The sequence below is a fragment of the Talaromyces rugulosus genome, chromosome III (genome assembly GCF_013368755.1).
Source record: "Talaromyces rugulosus chromosome III, complete sequence".
Classification (NCBI taxonomy): Eukaryota; Fungi; Ascomycota; class Eurotiomycetes; order Eurotiales; family Trichocomaceae; genus Talaromyces; species Talaromyces rugulosus.
In genome coordinates, this window is record NC_049563.1 from 2,645,346 (window position 1) to 2,670,891 (window position 25,546).

At 45.2% G+C, this 25,546-nt stretch overlaps 7 protein-coding genes across 7 annotated transcripts; 2 read left to right on the forward strand and 5 right to left on the reverse strand.

Moving 5' to 3' along the window:
* Positions 1–1,106: 1,106 nt before the first annotated feature.
* TRUGW13939_05774 (uncharacterized protein) lies at positions 1,107–4,272 on the forward strand (the record flags this gene model as incomplete). The annotated part of the gene is made up of 6 exons (XM_035488932.1): positions 1,107–1,401; positions 1,490–1,923; positions 1,999–2,116; positions 2,205–2,557; positions 2,616–2,903; positions 2,959–4,272. 6 exons carry the CDS (start codon positions 1,107–1,109, stop codon positions 4,270–4,272), a joined length of 2,802 nt encoding a protein of 933 aa, XP_035344825.1.
* A 1,743-nt stretch (positions 4,273–6,015) lies between these two features.
* On the reverse strand, positions 6,016–6,990 carry TRUGW13939_05775 (uncharacterized protein; the record flags this gene model as incomplete). The annotated part of the gene is made up of 1 exon (XM_035488933.1): positions 6,016–6,990. One exon carries the CDS (start codon positions 6,988–6,990, stop codon positions 6,016–6,018), a length of 975 nt encoding a protein of 324 aa, XP_035344826.1.
* A 2,019-nt stretch (positions 6,991–9,009) lies between these two features.
* Positions 9,010–10,362, reverse strand: TRUGW13939_05776 (uncharacterized protein; the record flags this gene model as incomplete). Its single annotated transcript, XM_035488934.1, has 1 exon — positions 9,010–10,362. One exon carries the CDS (start codon positions 10,360–10,362, stop codon positions 9,010–9,012), a length of 1,353 nt encoding a protein of 450 aa, XP_035344827.1.
* Positions 10,363–11,179: 817 nt separating this feature from the next.
* Positions 11,180–14,886, forward strand: TRUGW13939_05777 (uncharacterized protein; the record flags this gene model as incomplete). Its single annotated transcript, XM_035488935.1, has 5 exons — positions 11,180–13,021; positions 13,258–13,294; positions 13,424–13,679; positions 13,727–13,868; positions 13,927–14,886. The coding sequence occupies 5 exons, from the start codon at positions 11,180–11,182 to the stop codon at positions 14,884–14,886; spliced, it is 3,237 nt and encodes a 1,078-aa protein (XP_035344828.1).
* Positions 14,887–15,777: 891 nt separating this feature from the next.
* TRUGW13939_05778 (uncharacterized protein) lies at positions 15,778–18,044 on the reverse strand (the record flags this gene model as incomplete). The annotated part of the gene is made up of 8 exons (XM_035488936.1): positions 15,778–16,232; positions 16,288–16,389; positions 16,448–16,823; positions 16,875–16,923; positions 16,983–17,395; positions 17,456–17,802; positions 17,859–17,927; positions 17,990–18,044. The coding sequence occupies 8 exons, from the start codon at positions 18,042–18,044 to the stop codon at positions 15,778–15,780; spliced, it is 1,866 nt and encodes a 621-aa protein (XP_035344829.1).
* Positions 18,045–19,423: 1,379 nt separating this feature from the next.
* TRUGW13939_05779 (uncharacterized protein) lies at positions 19,424–20,332 on the reverse strand (the record flags this gene model as incomplete). The annotated part of the gene is made up of 3 exons (XM_035488937.1): positions 19,424–19,586; positions 19,651–20,128; positions 20,266–20,332. 3 exons carry the CDS (start codon positions 20,330–20,332, stop codon positions 19,424–19,426), a joined length of 708 nt encoding a protein of 235 aa, XP_035344830.1.
* Positions 20,333–22,955: 2,623 nt separating this feature from the next.
* On the reverse strand, positions 22,956–24,779 carry TRUGW13939_05780 (uncharacterized protein; the record flags this gene model as incomplete). The annotated part of the gene is made up of 7 exons (XM_035488938.1): positions 22,956–23,048; positions 23,109–23,261; positions 23,324–23,441; positions 23,498–23,808; positions 23,866–23,884; positions 23,955–24,553; positions 24,612–24,779. The coding sequence occupies 7 exons, from the start codon at positions 24,777–24,779 to the stop codon at positions 22,956–22,958; spliced, it is 1,461 nt and encodes a 486-aa protein (XP_035344831.1).
* Between the last annotated feature and the right edge of the window lie 767 nt (positions 24,780–25,546).

A 25,546-nucleotide genomic window follows, 5' to 3' on the forward strand; every position in this document is an offset into this window, starting at 1 on the left:
CATCAATTACATGGCGGTGCTCACCAAAGTTGCCGCCGCTTCGAATCTGAACTCTTCGCGCCCGTTGCGGGAACGCTTCTTGGCACACCCTGAATCGACCTGAACACTCATAAACAACCGATCTACCCATCGGCCAGAGCCAACTCGAAGCGATGGCCGACCACCCAATAATTTCTTACACAACTGTTACGAACTCAGGGTCATGATATGGACTTGGAGGGAAATAAGTAAGTATTCAAGGATACTAGCTAACTTGCTTGGAATCCTCTACTAGAGAGGACTTAATATACAGTTGAAACAGAGGCAGCAATACAGGCAACAATGTAGGGTAGGTATCGCTTCTTTAAAAAATCGATCAGGCTTTGTTGCTGCTGCGTACTAGGATAAGTTATCAGCACACGGACGCTAACGACTGTCCTTCGTCGATATGGTGCATTGGTTATTTGAAACCAGCTCCTGTGTGAGTAGGGAGGGTTCTAGTTTGATGGAACTTCCGATTGGCTAGCCTGAAGAGAGCCAGCTACGACTGAAGTGGTCATGACTGGCCGTCAGATGTAAACGCCACAAATTTAACACCAAACAATGTATTTAATAGAGTGGGAGATCGCGTGTACTCATCCTGATCCAGTTCGTGCAGCTTGCGTCCCAAAGGAACGGCATTTTGCAGCCAGGTGCGTTCAAAAAATGTAAACTGACGGTAAGTCCAGCAAGGCAGATATATCAATATAGCTTTTCACAATTCTTAAGCTGGAAAGATGTCAGCAAAACTTAACGTTAGCCTTAACAAAACCCTGAGAATGGGAGTAGATTGTATAACTGGTCGGCACAGACCTAACTAGCGGGGTGAGGGTCTAGCCGCCTCCTTGTCTTATTGGATGCCTGAATTTATGGGTACTTTTTAGTCTCTCACGCCCCCATATTTCCTAGCCGCCTATGGACACTATTGGTCAATTTCTATGCGTAGCCTCTGATTCGTTGCTTCTGTTGACAACTGAGGGCCTGACAATACGTTCATTGTGTTGATATTTCACTGCTAGGCTTGTGTATAAATACTGGCTGGAATTCCATTCAGTAGCTATTCAGCAGACGCGTCAACACTTTCGAAAATGTCGGACCCCGAGGATCTTTATGTCAATGAATTTTTCTCCACCGTCTCTCTTCCAGATGACCCTTTATTGCCACCTTTCCTTCCTGACCATATTGAATCTCACTCTGTGCCTTGGCATCATGACTTTCCAAATGATTATATATCTAGTGGTGCAGTGGAACTCTTTGGTCATTTTCCAGAACCAGATAACGATGTGTTCATGTCAGAGAGCCAAACTCCGGGACCAACTCAGGAAGACCCTATAAATACTGTTGGCGATCCTTCAAATAGACTCATTCTAGAGTCTTCAAACCGTGAGCACCCACAACTATAAGCAGATGTGAAATTTTTTTACTTTTTTATTTCTTTTTTCCTTTTTTAGCGCATCTAACATTTTGCAAGAGTCTAGCGAAACCTCTACACATTTCATAGATCCTTCTCTCCTAGTACAAAACTGCGATGAGAATATCTCCGATCTGATACAAGATATTCCTTCCCCTAATCCTTGTTTATTCGATGGAGAAGCTGGTCCATTAGATCTTACCGAGCTTAGACAGCCTGAGCGTATGTCTTGCAGCATGCTGTTATCTGCATCAGAAGACCTTGAGAGTCGGGTTATAGAATCTAAAAATTCTATGCCCTCTGGTTCGGATGCACCTATCTCGATGACTATCACCTCCCAGAAGAGGAAGAATTTTGGGCCTTCTCGAGACTATGTACTGCCTCCATTGAAAAAAGGTGGAAGGCGTCGGAAGATGACTCAAACAGAGCGAGAGAACCACGAGAGAATGAGGGAACAGGGGGCTTGTATTACATGCCGTAAGAAGAAAAAAAAGGTATGTGACCTCTATGATGATTTACTGCTCAAAAACAGCGAAGAAAGGAAATATAAAGTAACTTTGTGTTTACAGTGTAATGGCGAAATTCCGTGTAGCTTCTGTCTGAAGAATCTAGGACCAAAGCTCTCAAAGCAGCCTTGTACAAAGGCCACGTTCTCTGACATAGTTGAGCAAAACCCTTGTTTTGAATGTATGTATTTATTGCTACATGTATAACTCTGCCGGCTTATTGGTGTGCTATTGGTTTTACAACTCAGAGAGCTGATGAAATACTCTAGTCTCTAATATTTACCAGACTCTTGTTATTGAAACATGCGATAACATGTCTTTTCTCCAGCAATTCGTTACAGCCTTTAGCCTCGCAGAAGCCGGATTTTGGCTAGAGCTGGTTCCCGATATTCCACTCTATGCAGGGGCTATGACCTCCTGGAATATCGCAGTTCTGATGTTTATGTCAGTTCCTGCAATTAGGGATCTTGCGATAACTGCTGACTTCAACCTCCTGCCACCACTTGCGCCATTCATAAAGAAAGCACCAACTGAACTCATGAAAACGGAGGAATTTAAAGGTGGAAGGCCCCCATGTTTCTTTGATCCCAGTCTTAAGAATTTGGATCATAGGACGTTGTTTGTATGTCTATTATAGATTCTCCTTCCTGAATTATTGAGGTTTTACTGATTCCTAATAGACAAAAAAACTTCTCTTCTGTGCATGTCGTTCTCGTACTTTCGCACTATACGATTCAACAGCCACCCTACACGATATGGGTGATAACGAAGCCGTTCAAAATGCAGCCCAGCTAGTGGATTGGTTTGCAACACGCTATTTTGAAATTGACATATTTTGCTACCTGCAGAAGTCAGTAAATAAGTTATATAAACTTTCAATTTCGGATCTCTATGACGTCATTACTTCACTTCTTGGGGTAATTGGGCTACTATCAGGCTATTGGGAACATTCTGCTGAATTATCTCCAGTATGATACTAAACACCGGAATGTGTAATTGAGGATATTCAACTAACATGACTAGAAGCAACAGTCTCTTGACCAAGAAACGATCAGGAAATGGACAGACCGCCATCAACGCCTGTATATGGCTCTCTTCGTTTATGCTAACATCGCGATTTCAAACCTCCCGTCTTGGTCGAGCTGCTGGGAGGAGCTAGAACGAAAGTTTTTGATTAAATTCACGCAACAAGAATTTCGAGATATGTTTACTGACTTTGAATCTTTCAAATCGAAGTTGGAAGTAAAAGAAAAACAGATATCGGCGCCTTTAGATCGTCTCTCGCTTCGATCTAAAATACTAGAAGAATTTTATCCCAACTTCGAAGAAGAAACACCTGATCAATTTGAATTACCGGAAGACTTCTTTGAATTCCCGAGGAAACTTCAAAGTGGCCTGGTGGACGAAGCATATGAGCAATTTGACCTACTTCATATGGATGGACTATTATCAGCGACCATGTCCGGAAATTTCGATGAAGTGCGGGTCTCCAAGTTCTATAGTCTTGCGAATATTGACTGGGAGCTCGCAATCGAGCGTCTTTCGTTGGGCCATTTTGACGGTGACAATGTCAATGACATGTTATTATTTCATTTGGCCTGCATATTGAGATCCCGCTTATATATGACTCAGGGATGCTCTGCCATCAAAGCAAATTATGCTAAAGATGGCTTTATTCCACAGACATTTGTTCAGGATCTGGAGAATCTTATCAAGGAATTAATGTCCAAGGAAAATACAGCAATGCATTCTTCTTATCGAAAGGAACGCAGAGGGGTATTGTTGTATATCCGTGAAGGCCTACGCTGGTTGGAGCTCAAGAGTCTAATTGGAGGCGAGGAAATTTATCTTCTTGATAACCCAGTTGAATTTTGCGAGTTTGAGGACAAATTGCCTCCATTTGACATTCCTTTGACATTGAAATATGGCGGTGATGAAGACTTTGATCGGCTAAAAAGGCTGCTTGTGTCATCTCAATCCTGGGTGCAAGAAACCTGCGCGCAACTTCAAGGAATGGTCAGCTGGATAAAGGAGGCCACATTTGCCTGCAAATCAGATAGAGACACTGCGCTCAGTTTATCAAGGCTAATCCAGCAAAAGGTTAAGAGTATCTTTGGAGATGTTGCCTTGCTTGGCCAGTCGTCTACACGTCGGGCTATTCACAAATTGGCACCCTTTTTGGAGGGCAGCCCTGATGAAGTCGATAAACTCATACGAGCTATGGTCGAACGAAAAGACAACTTGAGTTTCAACGAAGACGAAGATGAAGGCAAAGATGAAGACGGAGATGAGACGGCTTCGTTGATTAAGAGCGTACAATCGTTGCTATTTGGTTAACTTAACGCTCTACCTCAGAGCTAAGCTGCTCCCTAATATTGATTTTTCCTTGGTATGCTGCACGGCTCTTTTGATGAGTAAATCAATAATCCAATTTCGGTATTTTTTTCTCTCTGTCATTTGTTTTTAGGTATTTTCCTAACTGATCAACATTTTAACATCTCTATCCGTTTATTTGGAAATGATAGCAATGAATTCGCTTCAAAAAAATTTATCACATTACAAGATATAAGGCAAATCCAAGGTTAGCGGGGTCAGGCTATTAATAATGTTTACTCTAACTTCACTGAAATACTATATCTTGAAAATGTAGGGTGATATATAGTCTTAAGAGCTTTTTGTAAGAGGGTGTTAGATACCAAATGAGAGATAAGAAATGATAAAAAGGAACCTGTTTATTTTTGCTGGCTTCAGAAGTGACTAACAGTGAACATTATAATCCTGTTCATCAGATCTGCATTTGCATGAGATCAACTGATGAATATGACCAGATCTTTTTCAAATTTCATAGAAGTATAAGTGCATTTTGCATAGATATATGCTGACATAACCTCTAATGGATTTTTTTCCCTCTCTTACGTTTGAATCTACTCAATCACTAATACATGTAAATATGACTGAATAAAAAGATTACTAGATGAGCAAATTGCGAAATGAATGTTCAGAAAACAGTAAAGATTAGAAAGACCGTCAGGCGACCAAAGCTCAGTTTCCGACTGCTAATTATAGGACTAAACATCCAGTCTAAACAAATTGAAGATGTCAAATAGTTTACTGATCAAACGAGACCGATTTTCAGCAATGCTTGGCGAATAGGTATAGTAGTAATTAATAATGATGTCGCAATTGTGATGTAACCAGACAGCGTACTTAAGATGATGGAGAGCTGATGAAGAGCAGGTGGAGATAGCAAGCACCCGGTCGGAGCGGGCCGGAAGTTCACGGCGGTTCCCTGAACATTCTGGCTTAGGGTAGGCAGCGGATTTAGGGCTGGCAGCGTAGCAAAAGAGTCAAAAAACGAAAAAAAATGTACATACAACAGCTGGGATTCGCTGGTGGTCACCCACCCAACTACTAACCAGCCGGCGTGTGGCTTAAGTACGGCTGAGCGGACGGGAAGCCCTGTTTTCCACACCCTATGGTCGTATGTACTAGAATAAAGAATATACTGGCTTATATAGTGGAAAACATTCAAAATTTGATGTATGACCATCGGTGAATAGCAACAGTTGACAGGTTGGGAAACTAGGAACATTGAAAGTATCGCCCTCGATCCTACCTAAAATATCAATTAATACCTGTTCATTTCCAAGGTTGGATGTACGCCGTCAACTACATATATAGATATTCTGTGCTATTAACTAACATTAAATTGATCAGGTTTGACTTTGTATATATATATATATGCCTGGGTAAATGTGTTAGAAAAAGAGTCCACTCCTGTCAACTGACCAGTACAATTCCTACACACAGGATATCAATTGATACCAGACTAAAATCATGTGATTCACACAAAATTGCATTTAGTCAAGCTACCATGAAATATTCATTGATAAATAATCAAATATTTCCAAAGATCAAACATTAAATAGAATGGTGCATTTAGTGGTGAAGGAGTCACTTTTGACACAGTGTAAAAAAGTCGTCAGAATGCCATTATCCAATCGAGTTACTACTTACGAACTCCCTGAAAACTTAAGCATTGACAAAGATTAAACCAAGGAGTGATTCAGTTGAATAGTACTATATATCGATGACAACTGCGTCATTTCGTAGCTCATCATGGGTACCTCCAACAACCGCAGCATTGACAAAAGTCGTCATACTGTGCTTGCTTGGCCCCATGAAAAAGCGCTTTACTCTAGCCCAGACAACCATAAGGGCCATCAATGCAACACCTTCCCAGCCTGTCCATCCCGTCTTCACTTCTTCATAGGCCCTCTGTGCACTATCAAGGACTATATCCTCACGGCCGTATGACGCATGGATATGGCCAAATACATGAAGACGAGGTCGAAGGCGGAAAGTTTGTTCCGCCAAGTACGGACATCCAGCACGATGAAAGTCGCGCTGGTCGAGGTGTAGATGCGGCGGGCCGTGGGTGACGATAATATGCGGGCTAGTTTTATCGAGGGACGCAAATATATCATCCCAATGGTGAGGTTCATTTGGGGGGTATTGAAAAGCTGAGATTCCATACTGTGGCGTCCATGGGCTGCCGAAAATCTTTAGATTCCTCATATCCTGAACGTCATCATTTGTGCACACAGGGATCTCCAAGGTAATGGCCGAATCTTGTAGATAGATCACATCTCCCCAATCAAGATCTTGCTTAGTCTTGCTTTGCCCATAGCGCCGTTCAGGATATTTCATAAGGAATGCCTCATCAAGTAAGACATCGTGGTTCCCCGCAACAAACACTTTGTATTTGTGAGGCTGCGATGAAAGCCACCTCAAGCCATTCTGCACCTCCTCGAAGGAGCCATTCTCTGTTAGATCTCCGGCGTGAATCAGGATATCTCCTAAGGGTACCGTTGGGTTCTTGTTATGTGTGTCGGAAATACAGACTACCCGAATCAAAGATCTATTTGGGCTTTTCCGTAGCAGTGGTGCTGAGCTGTTGTTCACTCGGTGCGCATTGATGAGGACATCAGCAACTCTGCGCCTTCGATGTCCACGAAGTTTGATGCGAGTAAGAGGCTGGGCGGTGGAAGCCATGCCACACCGTGCAATGTGCGACAATTACAGAGAAGCTCAACACAACCAGCAATATGTCATGGGACATGATTATAAGTGACACACTTCGCGGGATGTATACACACGGAGGCACAAAGGCAGGAAACATGAAGTCAAACCACGCGATGACTAAGCAATGCGAATACAGCTGCCAGGTTTTTTATTTTAATTTTCGTACTGTGCTATTTAATTGAATCTAATAGGATTATAGTATCAATAAGACAAAGAGAGCAAGGCTATAGGATCCGGACAACACAGTCACTACGGCGGTGTATTTGATCTGGGCTGCTAAGGTAGGTAGGGTTCGGGCTTGGGGAAGTCCCCCAGATGTTATTTAGTCCCTTGAGGAGAATCGCACCTAAGGATTATGACAGAATTTGTGGGTGGCTCGCTTAGGAAAATTTTTTTCTTTGTTCACTTACACGTGGCTAAGAGTTACCTAAGGCAGATATTTAACATTTTAGATGAGATGATAGAACTCCCAAAATAGTACGAGCCTATACGCCTTTAGGGAATTTAGTTCCTAAATTGGAAATACTATAACTGGCATATTGTTAGATAGAAGAGTGCCTTTCAAATCAATGGATTGGTATGCTAATATACCTCGAATCACTGTTGCTGCAACGCATTCTTCTCCAGGCGGTCAGATGCTGGCGGTCTATATATCACACACGTGATATGTAATTGCTCCTCTCCACGCTTTGTTCCTTCCCTCGACGTTCATCCGCTTCACTCCCGCACGCACAGTTATGCTCATCAGACACTTTACACCAGGGAGTTACTACGGAGCATATGTTGACAGCTGCACCAAAAGATCTGTGGTCTATTATGGTTTATCACAGGCGTCAACATTTAGCTATCAACAGACAGCAGACAAAGAAAGACCCTTACTGGATTATGGGCATGCTTCTTGATCTCTTTTTCTTGGCCACATCCATGTCTCAGTTTCTAACTAAAAGCCTGCAGAGTACCTTCAGATGTCCACGGGAAGACAGCCCAAGAACTAGCGAGAATACTCGATCGGGATAGGGTTGTCTATGTACGAGGGACGACAGCATCAGGAAAGACAGTCTTCGCTCGCCTTCTCTCTGCTCACTATCATAACTGAAAAATACGGGACTCTACAAGCATCACTGGCCTCGAGAGCAGGCGGTTATAAAAGCATCTTTATTCCCATATTTTAAAACAGCAGCAACAACTTCGTTACTCATCGCCGACATCCGTGACGGCAAATCACCCATGGCCTTCACGCAAGAAATGATCAGCGCTGCGAAGGCAACCGGAACGACCGAGGTATGGGCTCAACTATTGCACACGTGGAACCGATTCAATCCATACTTCAAGCTCAGTGCGCATCCACCACTCTGGCCAACAACAATGTAGTCATTATTCTTGACTAAACGCAAATGCCATATAGAGATGATAATCTTTGGCTTGGTCTCATCAAATCGTAAAGCGGTAGTAGCTGAGTCCGGAGCCTGATAGTACTCGCCGATCGAACCGTCTAAGACAGATATCTGCTGCGTCTCCTGTCGCTCCGGGTTCTCTACTGGACACCAAACTCCTTCGCGTCTACAGCGCAGCTCGCGATTCTGAAGCGTGCTCTGACCAGTATCTTGTTCTCTTCACGTCCTACGGCAGCCCTATTACAGGCCCGGAAGAAGCCCAGAAAGTCCACTTGGCTTCCTTAGTCCCCAACGATGCCTCTCCATAACCCCATCGATCGTTTAATTCTCCACTAAGATCAAGTTACTTTGAGTTTTTTTACTCTGTTTAAAGTACTTGATTTTGACAATATTGTATTTAGTGCACAAAGGATCTCTGGTCTATCGGGCAGTCAATCTATGGTTTATCATGTCAACATCATTTATTACATGTATAGCATAGGTAGAACTATGAGCAGACTCTGCAGCAATATAAACGATGTGTACTGCCGGAAAGCGCTCACATTATCAAGGCCATGCTCATACACGTAAAAGACAAGTGAATTCACAGACACGTCTAAGAAGTCAATTCCCGGAGCAGAGAATCCTTGACGATCTCTATAAAGCTATCCATACTTGCCTTGTCGTAAAAGGCCTCATTATATACCAAGTTCAAGCACAGCTGATCTCGAAAGGTCCATACATAGCACCCACACTGGCGGTTCACCATATCTAGCCCCAGGGACAATTGGCCAATGCGGATCCCTCGCTCTGCAGTTCCCCTCTCCCTAGCCACGAAGTTCTCGAGCACACCCAGACTGCTGATGTCTACATCCGTCGGTGACGGAGCTCCCACCGGCAGACTCCGAAGAAGATTGCAGAGTCCGATCGCATATTCGCGATGCGCCGAGATGAAATCCGGGCTAAGACCCTTGTGATACTCGTCATGATATGCTCTTGCCCGCTCTGTCCACGAGGAATCGGCCGAAACAGGAAACATCCACCCCGTAGTAAATATGGTGCTGGCATACTCGCGGCCAGAATACGGTTTTGGTAGAAAACGGCGGAAACTGTAGCGGATGGTACTGGTGTAATGCTTTTTTTGATCTTCAGGACCAGCCAGTGCATAGTTGGCTGCAGCAACTGAGGCATGTACAGCTGATGTCACGGAAATGTTTTGGCTTTTGCAAGCCTGTATCACGGTTTTGGTCTCTTCTTCGGTAAAGAAAAGACGAGCACTACGTGTACCGCCTGGTTGAGTCTCAAGGGGGGCGCGAGAGACAGTCCCAACAGCTCCAACGGCATGGCCGAAACTTGCAACACACTGCTGGCCTATTCGTTTGTCTTCTTCTGATGGATTAAGAGAAATACCAGCTGCTTCTTCAATGGAGGGTGCCAACCGGGCAGTTTCTTCACCCCATGGAAGGGAGGACACATCGACAGGAGATTGAGCCACTAGGGCAAGGAACTCGTCCAAGAGAATAAACACGCCAACGCCATCTGTTCGCCAGTGTTGCGTGTGGAGCAGTACCTCACCCGTCTGGGGAAGATATGTCACTGTCGCATAAGGACAAAGGGTAGCAGTCGATGCGATAACTTCATCTGCCGTCTTATCCTCAATCACTTGAAAGGTTTCCGACGCCCATTTTTCGAGCGCCACGCCGTCGGGGACATCATAGACGTATCTCTCGTCCACAATGTAGGCGGCAATTGTGGGATGATGGAAACGCAACGCTTTCCAGGCATCGCGCAAGACCAAACACAAGTCTTCCTGGGCGAACGAGCCTAGCGGAGTGATTGCGGCAACAGCATTAATCGACCAGTGCTCCCGGTTGAGGGGATGCGAGGCATCGCCGAGTATTTTAATGAATGTTTCATTCTCGCCGACCGCGCGCTCGTATTTTTTATCGTTTACTGGACTCCAAGGCATGCTGCTCGATCTATTGCCTGATATACTGCTAAAATTCTGCTTGGAGGCTCGATGGTTGGGTTGAAGAGGAAGAAGCTGCCAACTTACCAACCAACTGGTGGAGCTTCGGCATCCTGCGGCGATTCCTGCCAAGATTATGTTGTTGGATTGATTTTAACCAGAAAACATAAAATTCTAGTTCTAATCTACATGGCCGGTTCATTACTTTATGTAGCCAATTCACAGTAATATGCTCCAACCAAATAATCAGGCATAATTTCAAAGGCTTTCAGCCGCATCAAAATTTTACGGTCTACAATATACAATAGCCAATAGCCTGGTTGGATGTTAAACGTGACAAAATCATAAAAAAATTATACAAGACCCTCCACTACCAAATAATACTGGGGTATCATCGTCATCATCATCATCATTGTAATACTGTGTATGGGGGACTAGACGGGCTATACCACGAAGACTAATCAATGCCAAGACAGCCGACCTGCCTGCCAACTTCAACCTTTCACATCACTCCACAAAATTCGAGGCGTACCACTTGCTAGTGCCAAACTTATATCCCAGTTGTTAATTTGAGTGGGATATCCCAATAATATCTGATATGTCGGCGGTGCGAAAGAGGAGGCGACTGCCGCTTTCGTGCAAAGAATGTCGGCAAAAGAAGATCAAGTGAGACTCGGTGGGATATCTGACTTCGTCTTCCAAGCTGTATTAACAACTTGACAATAGATGCGATCGAGGTAAACCCTGCGAACATTGCAGGTCATCGGGATTGGATTGTTCTTATCATTCTGTTGAGAATGGGAAACCGGTCGATTCAATGACCTCGGTGTTCAGCCTTTCCCAGGGTCCGCGATCTAATTCACCCAAGGACAGCCCCTCAACACAGACAAGTACCCCAGCAAGCCAGAAAACCCAGTCAATAGGACGAATAGAACAAAAATCGTCCTCGGAATCTTCTATGGCCCCTCCAGCAGATAATGGCTGGATTCCGTGTAGTTGGCAAGGAGACTTGAAAGGCGTCGTCTCCAAAAATCGATATTTCGGCCAGAGCCATTGGATGAATTACGTTACTCCATTTCAGGCTATCCAGAGGCTGGTGGTACAGTATGAGACGGACCCGGAATCGGAATTATACGATTTGACCAACAAATGCAAAATAGCTAGCAGAGACATCAAGGTTCAGGAAAAGATTTTTTCAAGCATTGCTTCTCATCCCAGCGATTATGTTCCACCACGTGAAACTGCAGACAAGCTTTTACAGTCATATCTACAAACTTTTGATCCTATATACCGGATTATGCACGTTCCCAGATTTCAAAGGGAATATGAGCTCTATTGGATGAACCCTCGAACGAGCAGTCATGGCATGGTAACCAGGCTATTGCTCATGATGGCTATTGGCACACTATTTCAGCCTCGACAAGAAGCAACGGTGCTTCGCTCGTCTGCTTTACAATGGATCTATGTAGCTCAGACATGGGTCAGCACCCCGTTTGATAAGTATCGCTTGACCATCGAAGGTCTGCAAATCCAATGTCTTCTTATCTTAGCCAAACTCACGCACGATGTTGATGGTGACTTTCTTCGAGCATCCTCTGGGTCTTTGCTTTCGACAGCCATGCAAATTGGTTTGCATATAGATCCTGAATTGCATGGCTTTGAAAACCTTTCCGCGGAAGATATCCAGCTGAGACGAAAGCTGTGGGCCACTGTTTTGGAGCTTGTGGTTCAGACAAGCGTTGACTCTGGTGCCACTCCCCTTATTCGTGCTTCGGATTTTGACTGCAAAGCGCCATTAAATGTGGAAGACATGAATCTAGATCAAGATACCGCGCATTCTCTTTCCACTGTGCGGCCACCGCATAAATACACTCAGTCGTCTCTGCAGATCATGTTGACAAGTTCTCTTCTCCTTCGACTGGAAATCGTGGCATTTGTCAATGAGTTTTGCATCGATTCCAATAAATACGACAAAGCCCTAGGTCTTGCCAAGAGGCTCACAGAAAACTGCACTTCCAATTCGGCTGCTTTCCGAGCGTTCAAAGAGTCATCACATTTTCCTACCGATTTTCAGATTTTCATGGTTGAATTACTCACCCACCAATACCTTTTTGCTCTCCACTACCCCTATGCCATAAAAGCAAAATCGGATCCCGCGTTTTATTATTCAAGAAAAGTCTGTCTCGACACAGCCCGGCTATTCCTCCAAATACAAGACGATGCATACGCGCATCTTCAGTTGTGGGGTGGAGGTATCTTCCGAGCAACCCCTCTCCAAGCTGCTGGTTTTATCGGAGAAGAGATGCTCTATCAACTTGAGACCGATACTACATTTTTTAGCAGGGAGAAGAGGCTTTTAGATAGCCAGAATGGCCTTCGCAAGTATATCGAATACTATTTGGAAATGGCATTTGATCGACTCAAAGTCGGGCCAACCAATATCCGGCCATATGTTATGATGTCGGCATTGCTAGCTCAAATTGATGCTACGAGCGAGAAACTACCGGTTGAAGAAAAAGTCCTGGCAAAAATTCGGAATGATCTCGCATCCTGTTATGAAGTGCTTCGGGGGCGGCTGCAGGAAACGAATTCCGACAGTGGCACGATACATGAAAATGATATGGGGGTTGACGCAGGTACCTGGCAGGATTTTCTTACAGTAAGAGCTCCTTTTTTTGTTTTGTTTTATTTCGATCTAGGCTAAACTTCTCAGACTCGTAACAACTGGCTGGATGTGGATCAATGGTGGCTCCTTTCCGGAGATATGGATGACATTTCTTAATCCTCCTAGTGATCAGGAATTGAGTTGACACCAATCAGCATTGGAAATAACCAAAGCTACAGATGAAGTGCTTGGAGAGATATTTATGACTAAACGGAGATTTACCGAATTAGGTAATATCCGAGAACCCGGCATCAGCTTATATCCGAAGTATATGGAGACCCGGGGATTAGCCGAAATTAGGAAATATTGACGGGCTATTGTCAGGAGCTACCAAGGCTATAAATGTGTGGATTGACAACAGCAGTCATGATTTTTAAATATCAAAATATTCCTTAGCATTCCTTGCACTACAACGCAAGCCGACAGTTATTACCGAATCATTTACGATGGCACAGACAGACACCGATCAAGAGTCTGCTCGACTTGAAAATGGCATTCCAAATGAAACTCAGAGTCCGGATGGCAACCAAGTCGACAAAGTTGATGAGAAAATATCAGACGGCTTTCCTGATGGAGGGTTCCAGGCCTGGTCCGTGGCAATTAGTGCTTCCTTTGTGATATTTTCCACGTTGGGCTATACCAATTCTTTCGGGTATGTTGAAGCCAGACTTTTCATAAACCTTTTCTCACAATGAGCAGTGTCTTTCAAGCGTATTACGAAGAAACTCTTTTGAAGACGACCAGTCCATCGGCGATTTCGTGGATTGGGTCTCTGCAAGCGTTTTTCTTGTTTGGGGGGATTCTTCTTGGAGGGCCATTGTTTGATAGATACGGAGCGACGGTAACGTTTTTCTCTCTCCATTAAAATCTACAAAAAGGCTAATACTATTATATTATAGACCATGCGAATCCCAGCGCTACTCTACGTCTTCTCCATCATGATGAACAGCATATGCAAAACTCTCTGGCAACTTATCCTAGCCCAAGGAATCCTCGGCGGAATATCAGCCGGAATGACTTTCTCGCCTGGAATCTCGGCGGTAGGCCACTACTTTCGGAAGAAACGAGGACTTGCTATGAGCCTGGGAGTTGCGGGCTCATCTTTGGGGGGCGTTATCTTACCGATTGCACTTAATGAAATGCTACACAGCAGTACTATCGGGTTTGGATGGGCGGTGCGAATCGTGGGGTTCATCACGCTCGCTTTAATCTTGCCATCTAGCATATTCATCCGGGCGCGTCTGCCGTCTCGCAAGTCGTCGCTATTCATGTTCTCGGCGTTCAAACAGCCAGACTACCTCGTATTGGTGGCTGCATGCTTTTTCTCTACTCTGGGCATGTACCCGCCCATGTTCTATTTCCCGACATACGCCATCCAACACAACATGAGCTCCAAACTCGCCTTTTATTTAGTGGCTATTCTCAACGCGGCCTCGTTTCCCGGACGAGTCCTAACAGGGTTTATGGCTGACAAATGGGGCCGTCTCAACATGCTCATCTTTGCTTCATTTACGAGCGGAGTGCTAGCCCTGTGCTGGCAGGCCGCTCACAGCAACACCTCCATCATAGTTATTACAGCGTTTTTTGGGTTCTTCTCTGGAGGCATTATATCGGGCACCTCGATTGCCATCAGCTCCGTCCCGAAAGATCCGAGAAACATCGGCACGTATCTGGGCATGGGGTTTGGGGTTATGGCGTTTGCGACACTGGCGGGTCCGCCGGCGAGCGGTGCTATGGTGTCGCATTATCAATCTTTTACGCAGGTGTCTGTGTTTAGTGGCGCGTGCTGTCTGGTTGGTGCGGCTCTGGTTGTTCCTGCGAAGCTGTATGCTGGACATGGTCTTTTCTCTCTGTCTTAAATCCAAACCTTCCCCAAAAAGAGTATAAGAACCCTTTAATATCATTTTTGCCGTAGCAAATAGTACCAGTCCCTGTTGGTCTAGTAGATAATAACCACAGCCCCCTTCGGCTTTCTAGTTTATCAACCAGAAAACAGTGTATACTAATAGTATATGTAATCCGATAAGAAACACGGTCACACGCCCGCGCAGCATGACTACCATGGGTGGTGGGGTTCCAACGAATCACTGCCCCGCTACTGTCAGAAAGGTGGGGGTTTACAGTTTTATTATTTATTTTATTTTATTTATATATTTGTACTGCCTTTTTTCTTTCTTTTCCCATTCATCTAATTTATTCTTCATCAATATTGAATATTTCAAGAAACCCATTCTATCTATCTCCAAGAGTTCCTCTCTCGGGAAAATAATCTGTGAGTTCAACCCCCCCCCCCCCCCCCCCCGGCTTTCACTTCGGTGTGATAAACAGCATGCTAATATGTTTAATATTGCAGATCAAAATGTCCCACGCCGGTTGTCCCAAGTGCGGTGCCTCCATTGCAGGCGAGACCAAGAGCTGCACGTCCTGCGGTGCTGTACGTATCAAATTTTCTTATACCGTTGACAGAGGAGTTATACTAAAAAAAAACGAATACAGAGCTGCCCGGTTTAAATAAACTACGTCTACCTACCTACATACGAATCCTACAAGTGGGAGTGGGTTGAGATGGAATGGACGGAATGTTGAATACTGCATTACTATATTTCCTTTGTAGATATCTACCAACAATAAACCTGAAACAATATTGAGACAGAAACAGAAGAAGAAGATAAAAGAAAAAAACGCCAGTGTATACATATATTCTACTTCTATTCACAAAAAAAAAAAAAAAAAAAAAAAACTTCCAAATATCATACCATATTCCGCGTATCGCGACGCGGCTGCTGCGGCACCACCGATGATGGCGTACTACATGTATCCACCGGCGTAATCGTGCCCATCTCACTACTACATGTACCCCCTCCCCCCAACAACACACTCTCATCTGAGGCATGCGTCGAGCACCGATGCATAACAAAGCCAGATTCTCTTTCTGTTGCAGCAGCAGCTGCTGCTCGCCGTACTTCCTCGGCTTCTAGCTCATCATCCAGGCCGTCTTGTCGCGAGAAGCGATTATTGAGAACGGCGGCATGGCGGTGCGGGCATGCAGTACTGTTTGCGGGGAGAGGTTCGTTGTTTGATAGCAGTAATATCTCGACTGGTTCGTCGTGCACCGGTTGGACTTTGAAATATTTGTATGCCGCGTTTAGGATGGGCACGGAAATGCCGTGTATAATGATGGAGCAAAAGACTAGCCAATATACCACTTGTTTTTCCTGTTAGTCGATGTTAAGTTTTACACCCAAGGTCAAAAAACATACCTGGAATAAGGGCGCCAGTCAGGTCATCAATCTCCTTATCGCTCTGACCTGGGTTTGGGAAAAGCTGCCTCGCATACTCGGCGTAGGATACCGCGCCAATGCCTGCATTTATCAGCAAAACTCGCTCTGAAAAAAAAAAAAAAAGCTGTATGAAACCAACCTATCGGTCCAAAATAGCCCAAAAACAACGCCTCCTTCCAGTCCCGGCACACCTTTGGCATAAACCGGTACGTGAGCATGATAGCCGGGATGCGTCGCAGAAACAGCACGAGAATCCCCAGCACAACGAGTCGCCATGCAGTAAGCCCGTTGACCGCGACTTTTCCAGGCGAAGTGAGGTCTTGCCATGGCATGACAAGGCCGATAAACATGAATGCCACAAAGTTTAGGACCCTCTCGATGATGTTGTTGAACGAGTCGTGTCTGAGATGCGCCTCTGCTAGAAACCGGCCATCCCAGTTTAATGCGTTTCCAGCTACAAAGCATGCAAGCGTGTCGTCTGCGCCGAAACAGCCACATGTGCCGACGATGAAGATCTATTATCAGTTAATTGCTGTGGGCTTCTCTTCAAACGGTTACCCACTTACCCCGATGGCAAACGGGAAAAGAAAATAACTTTCGTTGTCGACGCATTTCCTATAAAAGTCAACATTGTTCTTCAACGACGTAGCAAAAAAAACAAAACAAAAACAAACCTTTTAACTGCCTGGTTCAAAAAAACACGGCACACCCAACCCAAGAATACGCCATACGCAAGCCCCAAAAGCACCATGAAAACAACCCCTTCAATTAGCCAATGCTTCAAGGCAGTTTCCAGTCCTCCTCCATATCTCCCCATCTCCCCTCCTCCCAGCTGGTCAGGAATGCCCTCGGCCAGATCCATATTGTCGAGAGAAATTGCATTGGCTCGTGTTCCGGCATACCGCAAGAGCGCGACAGCAAAAAGCAAAAACGGAAATCCAAACCCATCGTTCCCTCCGGCCTCGGACGATATAAATTCACGAAGGGGTCGACGCACGTAATTCTCAGCAAAGGGGCCCTTGGCGATAGCTTGGGAAAGAATGGGATCGGTGCAGGTGACGCATGATGCAATTATCAATGCCGATACCTGTGCGAATTAGCGGACAATATCTTTCCTTAGGAAGTTTTCCAAGAAAGAAATGCATACCACAGAAAGCTTTGGGACAATCAACTTGATACACCCCGTTGTACACAGCCACATCATAGCCATTACTGGAAACAGACAAATAGTCATTTCCATCGCGCGCTGTTTCTGGTACTGCTTCGGCAGCTCGTAGCCAACCTTGACGAGCTGAATGCCAATGATAAGGCGCGATAGATCCTTAGAAACCATTAGCATGTTGTCTGCCCATATCTCTCTCTGGGTGTATCTATCTGCCTGTACATATGAAACCTTGTGTGTATTGTGGTAAACTCCATCTCGATCCCAATCGGAAACATTCATAAAATCGCTAGCAGCCGGACCAAACACGATTCCAAGCAGAAAAGCCGGCACTAACTAGAGTTAGAACTGCTTGGGCGACATGGACTGAAAAAAAAAGGGTACTGACAAGCCTCGCCCAGATACCATGTTCGCTGGATCTTTGCCGAAATATAGCCATACGCCAGAATAAACAAGCCTGTCAATCACATCCCAGTTAGCGTTCTGCCTGTCTGTATCCTTGCGAACTTTGGACGATACCAAAAACGGTCAACGAGACATTGAGATTATCAATGTCCAAAATAGGCTTCAACATTTTGGGTTGAAAAACAAGTAACTCCTTGATGTAGAGGTGAAAACGTCTAGACGACGCTCACAGAAAGCGAGGTCGCTCTGAAAACCACAAGATAGCATGAGCGGGATATTCTTGATACTCGCAGCTTACATGTACTATGTCGCAAGAGCTTCTTCTCCAAGTCAAAAGGAATCATCAATGCATATCATCAAGCAAGCAGAACACTGCCCTACTACCTACCCATCGAGGAACACCGAAAGTGACGACAAGGCATGGGGGATGACGAACACAGGAATGGTATGCCAAGCAAGGGGAGTTCAGCCCAGGCTCGTGAGAGACACAGACAGAGATATAGATAGAGAGAGAGAGACAGTGAAATGCAGCGTAGTGGGTCCCCGCGCGCCTGCCTTGCAGCGGCTTGCGTACCCTGGATTTCCCGATTGGGAAATTATCGCTCCCGATGCGGTATGCTAGACAATTGTGCATGCTCGTTGCGACTTGTTGACTACAGGTACTATCAAGTATATAGGCTGATTGTATGGAATAAACAAATATATTTCTCTCATGTATATGCCTATACGCAAGACGTCAATGAGGTATCCCAGAGTATGTGTATGTATACAGGATCAATCAAGGCTTGTCATACCACAAGCCCAAATATACAAGCCCTCCGCCACTGGCCAATTACATCCTCTTGCAATTGCACATGTCAATATCTCTTATCTCCTACAAATAGTAGAACTGCATAACCCAATGCCCCTGTGGAGTCATCCCATGTCTGAATGTGGTTGCCAAGAGAAAGCTTGATTCTCGGGCTGCCGCCGCGAAGAATGTGCATAAACACCATGCATGGTAATCAAAAATGCTAGGCAATTTGACACTGCCTTTTAATAGTTTGACGTTAATACCTAGTACTACTTAGTAGTAGTAGTAGTAGTAGTAATTAAAAATCGAGGGCCATAGCCATCTGCGATAAGACAAGTCTCATAAAAAGATCATCCATGCATGTACAGTGGTAGTTACACTCTAGATAAGGACTCTTGGCAGACAATCTAGAATCAAGGGCTGGCTACATATGCATCAATTGATGCTCGTAGTATAATGAACTAATGTCAATGCAATACGGTCAATATATCTACTACATACTGAATCTTTGAAAGAACGGGAAAGATAAAAACAAGGGCAGAATTCCCTCTTTCCTGCAAAATGGATATACACATCAAACCGATAGACACATTATAAAAAAAAAATAAAAAGGAAAAAAAAAGGGACAAGGACACAGGGCCTTGAATGACTCGTGTGTAGTCGAGATTTTGGTAATTCGTTGGATTCTTCGTCAGTTTGACAGCTCGACAGCTCGACAGCATTTCACATTTCCGCTCCGCCCAAGACTCAATCGCTTAAGCGGTCTTCTTCCAGGCGGACCAGACACCAATCAAGGAACTGACGGTACCGGCAATACCGACAATGCCATCGTCTAGGTTAGCATAACCAAGGGCGGCAATCGGGACAGTCAGATCGCAGACATCGGAAACGAGCTGGATTCGAGCAGCGACGCGCTCCCTTAAAGACAGTTAGCCCGTTGTCATAAAAACAACAACAAAGTTGCGACAGGGCAGTAACATACCTCTCAATCTTCTTGGCCTCGACAACTCCCTCTCCTTCCTTCCTGTCAACAGTCTTCTCCTTCTCGGCCAGGCGGTATAGCGTGTAGACACCAGCAGCGAAGCTGAAAACAAGCCCAGAGAACCACGCACGGTAGGCGTGCTCCTGGAGCTTCTTGGCGCTCTCAAATTTCTTGACACCGAGGGCGTCGACGAGCGTCAAAACATCGAGACCGAGGTAGCCCGCATATCCGAGCTGGCGGCCGATGGCCAGGTTCTTCAGGACGGGGTCGGCGGGGTTCTTGTTGTCGAATGCGACGGCAGCGGCCTTGAGGTGCTCGACAAATTTGCCGGCGCGGAGCACTTTTCGCGTCAAACCAAACTGTTTCTTGATGGCGTCCCAGGGGGCAATGACGGCTTTGGTGTTGTTGGTGCGGAAGAGATACCAGGAGTAGAAGCGGGCAAAGTATTGCAGTGTTCTCAGGACCTTGTCACGACCGACTGGGCAAATTATTAGCCATACATTCTTTTCTCTCTCCTTTTTTGCCTCTCCCCAGTTTCAACCACAGCGCCATGTTTCCAGGTTTCCGAGTAACGTGCGACCAAATCCAATCATCAAAAACCAAAGCAACACTTACGAGTAGTAGCGACAAAGCGCAAGTAGTGAGCCACCGAGGGGTGGTAGACAACAGCGTCAGCGACCATATTGAGCAGCTTTCTCGAATCTCCCTTGTTGGACTTTCACGTGAGAATCCCGCAATCGCAGCAGTTATCACGGCAGCAAGCTAATAGCAGGGCTCAGCGACGAGAAACAAGATAAATAACCAACCTGATAATCTCCAATGTCGTGAGAATAGAATGACCAAAGTTCGAGGACAGAGCTAGATGGAAAAGAAGAAAGAGAAGAAGAGAAGACAGTCGCGATGGATCGGAAAGGGAAGCCAAGCGCATCCCGCGTTTCCTTGGCTTAGCGGCAATTGAGTGATTCCGGGGTCTCCTCCGATTCCCGAGCCGAGGCAGAGCTGTCGGCCGGCTTTTGCCTGTGGGGTAACGTATTTTATAACCCCCGTCGGCCACATAAGCCATCTCGGCCACCCGCCCCACAAAAAATTATTATATCGACAAAAATGGAATAAATAATCAGAATTACTATATAATTTCTATGTCAAATTGTTTGGACAGTACGTGCGAATATGCCCGATTTGTTTACAATTAGAACAGGTCCGCGGTGCGCGCCTGCGTGCCCCCGAAGCCACTTCTGGATTAGGAAGTTGTAGAGCTTCCTAGGCTGTTAACGCTGCTGCAGCGATTTCACGACCCTCAGAGACTGTCAAAATCCCTAATCGGTCAATTGGACAATTTCTTGTTGTACGTTTTTACTTCTGGTAATAGTTCGCTGCTTGTAGATTGTGGTTTTTTTGTGCCAGAATAGTAGCAGAATTCATCACTAAAGAGCATCCTTTTATTAACTAGTCTAACGCGCGCCTGGTGGATGAATTTGAATTAGTAAGACATTGTCTTATAAATCAATCTATCGTCCTCGCCTGGTAGGCCAAATTTTTGACATTTTTTAGTGTTTTTAAGGACTAATTTGCACTAGAATGGGCTATATTAGGGGGGGTAGGTGTTCACAATTAAATATCAAGCTTCGATAGTACATGTTCTGGGTTGAATGGAGAAATACCAGTTGCTGTAAAGCTGCTTTTAATATTTTGTATGGAATAGGCTTTATCTCAAATTTCCAAATATATCATCAAAAAATTGTCTTTATTGATATGGTTGACGCTACAGCGCATCCGGTTTTCGACTGCATGTCTATATAATCGCTTAAGAACTGTAAAAACACCTATATCAAGCAGCTGAAGCAGATGAGACGAGTGTAGCAGTATATATATAGGAATAATATTATTCTAGGTGTAGTACTGATTGAATAAAGGTATAAAATGACTGCTATAGCCATCAAGAACCAGCATGCAGTACCTTCCAGTTATAATCAGTCTTATACAAAGGTTAAAAATCTTTTGAAGCCATTCAATCCCAAGTTTGTCAGACGTCTAACCGTTTGGCGACTTAGTAATTAATCAATCAGGGAATAAACAGGATAAATTATATCAGTCAAGTAGCTTATTGACTGACTTCAATATAATAAGTAAGGGTAACGCGATTCTACGTATACTTACACATTCTATAGCTGTGACCTATTCCCAATTCCTAGGCTGCACCAGACAAGGTTTTTCTTTATAATTAGAGCTGCATACAACTTTTACAGTAGAAATAATCCCTATAGCGAACCCAGTCTCGTCAAAATTCCAAATGTCATCTTCAACAATCCTATACTTGGTAAAAGCGTATATAAAATCGTCAAAAAAGCCACTTATAATTATTAGATCCTTGCATAAAGCGCGCTCATAGTTATATTTGCGAATGTAACGAGTCTTAAGGTCTTGCTAGCGTCTTAAATAATTATTCACCCAGCATTTACCAACAGTAGGTGGTAAATCAATAGAATTGTGTTTAGCAAGCAAGCAATTGGCCATAAGCTCTACTATCGAAGGCCTAACAGGGCAGCCACGCTTATCTATAGAAATAATCTACTCGCGAAGTGATATTTCCTTGGTTTCTGATAATTTGGTGTTATGGGCACGCTTATATGAGCGTTGAAAGCAACCGCTATATCTATCTTGAAGCGTCGATCTTGGAACGTTGAAAAGGCGCGCCGCTTCGCGCACACTGGTGATTTGGCCTTTTTTTAACGCGTTTACAGCAAGCTGAAGTCTACCCTCATCGTTTGAGGGATTTTTTGCAGCGTTCCGAGGCATATTGCTGTGTTGGTGCGATTTTCAAATATGTGTAGGGTGGAAAGTGGGAGAAAATTGAGGGGGTGGCCGAGATGGCTTATGTGGCCGACGGGGGTTATAAAATACGTTATGTGGTAATTCTTCTTATGATGATTATTATTATTCCGAGTCATTTTGGTGAAATAGGAGGTAGTAATATAAGTAAATATTTGTCTAACTACATCAATCGATATTTTTTTAAATCACGTTTCAACGCTCATCTACATGTCAAGAAACTGCCGAGATGTCGCGTGAGGAATGACTTAATATGGCACATTGCTGCTTTGGGCACATGAATTGATATAATTATATACGTATTACTGTTGGTTACGCCTCTCCGAATTCTTACAAATATACTCGACCTTGATAAGAAGCGCCAAACAAGGGTCGAGTTACAAATAGTACAGAAATTATAGCAGAAGAGGCCAAACCACGGCTACTTCTAGCTACTCATCTGGGCGCATCAAAACACGAGTGAAAATATACTAATTTTACTCGTCAGTCTTGTTGCCCAGGGTGGAAGTGTCGTATCCGTTAGCGACCAAGTATTCGCGGAAGCGAATGTCCTCTTCCGAAATTGTGTCCTATAACAAAGCTATTAGCCCAGAAGGGAAAAAATGTCGAATATAAAAATCAGTACTGACTTGTCCAATATAAGGCACAAAGGCCCAGCAAAGAAAGGCACTGAAAATGCAGAGCGCGCTGGAAATCAAAAAGGGATCCTGGCCAGCGCGAGTCGCATTCGGGGCATTTTTTTGGGCAATTGGAAGGACGTAGGTGCCCACAAAAGCGCCAATCTGAGTTGATATCACTGTCAGGAAAACTGTTATCTCATTACAAGGAGAAAAGAAAGAAATACCTTTCCGACAGCGGCCGCAATTCCATAATATTGGCCTCGAACCGAAGTTGAGCAGCTCTTGGATGCAAGAAGACCGATGTTGTCACCAGGGCCCAGCTCTCCAAGGGCGGAGAAGATGCTATCCCGCAGTCAGTCTCTATTCAATATTTATATGCATACAGAGAAGAGACTCACCCGAAAACGACCACGAATGCTGCAACATACTCGGGCGTAGCCAGTTTTTCGTAAGCGCCGGTCATGATGAAACCGACAACACCTTGGGCCAAAACACCCCAGCCCAGGGTAGCCTTGGGGCCGATCCAGTCACTCAAGTAGGCACCTCCGAGAGATCCAGGGAGGTAGAAGGCGTTGGTAACAATGGACCAAGCAAAGGTCTTCCATAGCGGGGCATCGTCACCGATGATGATCTGGATCCACCTGGACGAGTAAATGCTGAAAGAGAAAGAGGAGAAGTTGTAAAGGAACCAAATCAAGCTGACGACGGACTATTGCTAAGATTAGCGAAAACGACACACATAACAAAACCGATCAGTTGAACAAACCAGTCGCTTCCAGTAATATCTGTCATGTTGTTAGCCATTATCAAGTTTTTCATCAACAAAAAAATAAAAATAAAAATGAGCGAACATACTTGAGAATCAACAAGTAGGGATAGGAGCGCATGCGCTCGCGGTTAAACTCCTCGGGCTCCTTCAACTTGTATCGCAACCACAAGAGACTCAGCGGAGGGATGACACCTAGACCCAGGCAAATGCGCCAGACGGCGCGCAGATGGTCTTCGGTAAAGATAGCAACGAGAACAGTGGGCACGATGGCGGCGACCACAAATCCAGAGTCGATCATGAAGTCGGTGAAGATGATGAACCAGCGGTTTCGACTGCCCGACTCGAGCTCGCCGGTGCTTTCGGCGCAAGCAACTGAACCGGCGGGGTATTCGCCGCCGATACCAATACCCAGGAAGAAGCGATAGGCGGTCAGGGCAGCGAAAAGACCAGTCTGGCTGTCATGGTATCCGTATGAAGCGGCACCCAACGCAGCAAAGACGATGAGAATGATAGTCGAGATGAACAGCGACCATTTGCGAGACCAGTAATCACTCGAGATGCCAAAGGCCAATTGGCCGATGACAGTGCCGACGAAGGCGATAGACGAGACATTCTGACTAGCAGGAGATGTACTATACGTATCGGGGTAGATTGTGCTAAGAATGGTGTTGACAGGGCCGATAACCTGGAAATCTGGTCAGCAATTGATCCCTCTCTCTCTCTCATCCAAACATTCGACGCACCCCGTTCAAGTAACCGTCCGAGAACAGACCGGCACCGCAAGCAATGACGGGCCACATGCGCTCCCAGCGGCCCTTGGGCACCGCATCCAAGGGGAGGCGGTGGACTTCCACGTCCGCGTCGACCTGGGGAGCCCCCTTCTTTTCATCGACGGAGGTGTTGTATTCCATGATATGAGGTCGCTTGTCAAGCGGGCCGGAGTCGAGGATAGCCTATCGCTGTTCAAGACCAGAAGTACAAAACGGAAGAGGAAAAAAGAGTGCGAGTGGGCGCGTCGAGACGGAATGAAGGAAGTTGAAGCATCCAACAACGACAGAGAAACCGAAGAGAGAAAAAAAAAGAGCCAGGCCGCTTGGCGCGCCTACTTATACGATTGCCATTGCTGCGTCCTGACTCTGAGGCACATGAGCGGGCGGGCGCGATCTCCACCTGTGTTTTTCTCGAACGCAGCCAAATACGGAATAGCGTCTGTAACGCTGCGCGAGCGCGCCTTCTGATTGCTGGGGCCGCAAAAGGTCCAATCACAAGGCAGCCTTAGCCCCGCTTCCAAGCGCACGCGGCCACCCCGAGGCCAGCGTACGTAATTACCGATACGCCCTGTATTGATGCTATCTTATCTATATCAGCAACATTGTTACATGAAATGGAATTGGTCAAGCTGGTCAGCTGCACTATTATAATATGTTATTTTTTTTCTTATAGCCTGGCTTCTCAAATACTCCAGGACAGGAACACCGCGTGGTGAAGGATCGGCTAACCACCCGAAACGTGACCATGCGGATTCCCGCCATGCCGTATTAGGCAATAGTGGATCCGCTAGCCAACTATGCCTGTCAGTTCTTATCAGCATTTATTTCCAACTTCGCACCCAGCGTCGTCATGTTTGGACATTATTATTCAATGCATGCCGCCGACAGCAGCATTGATTGGACTCGCC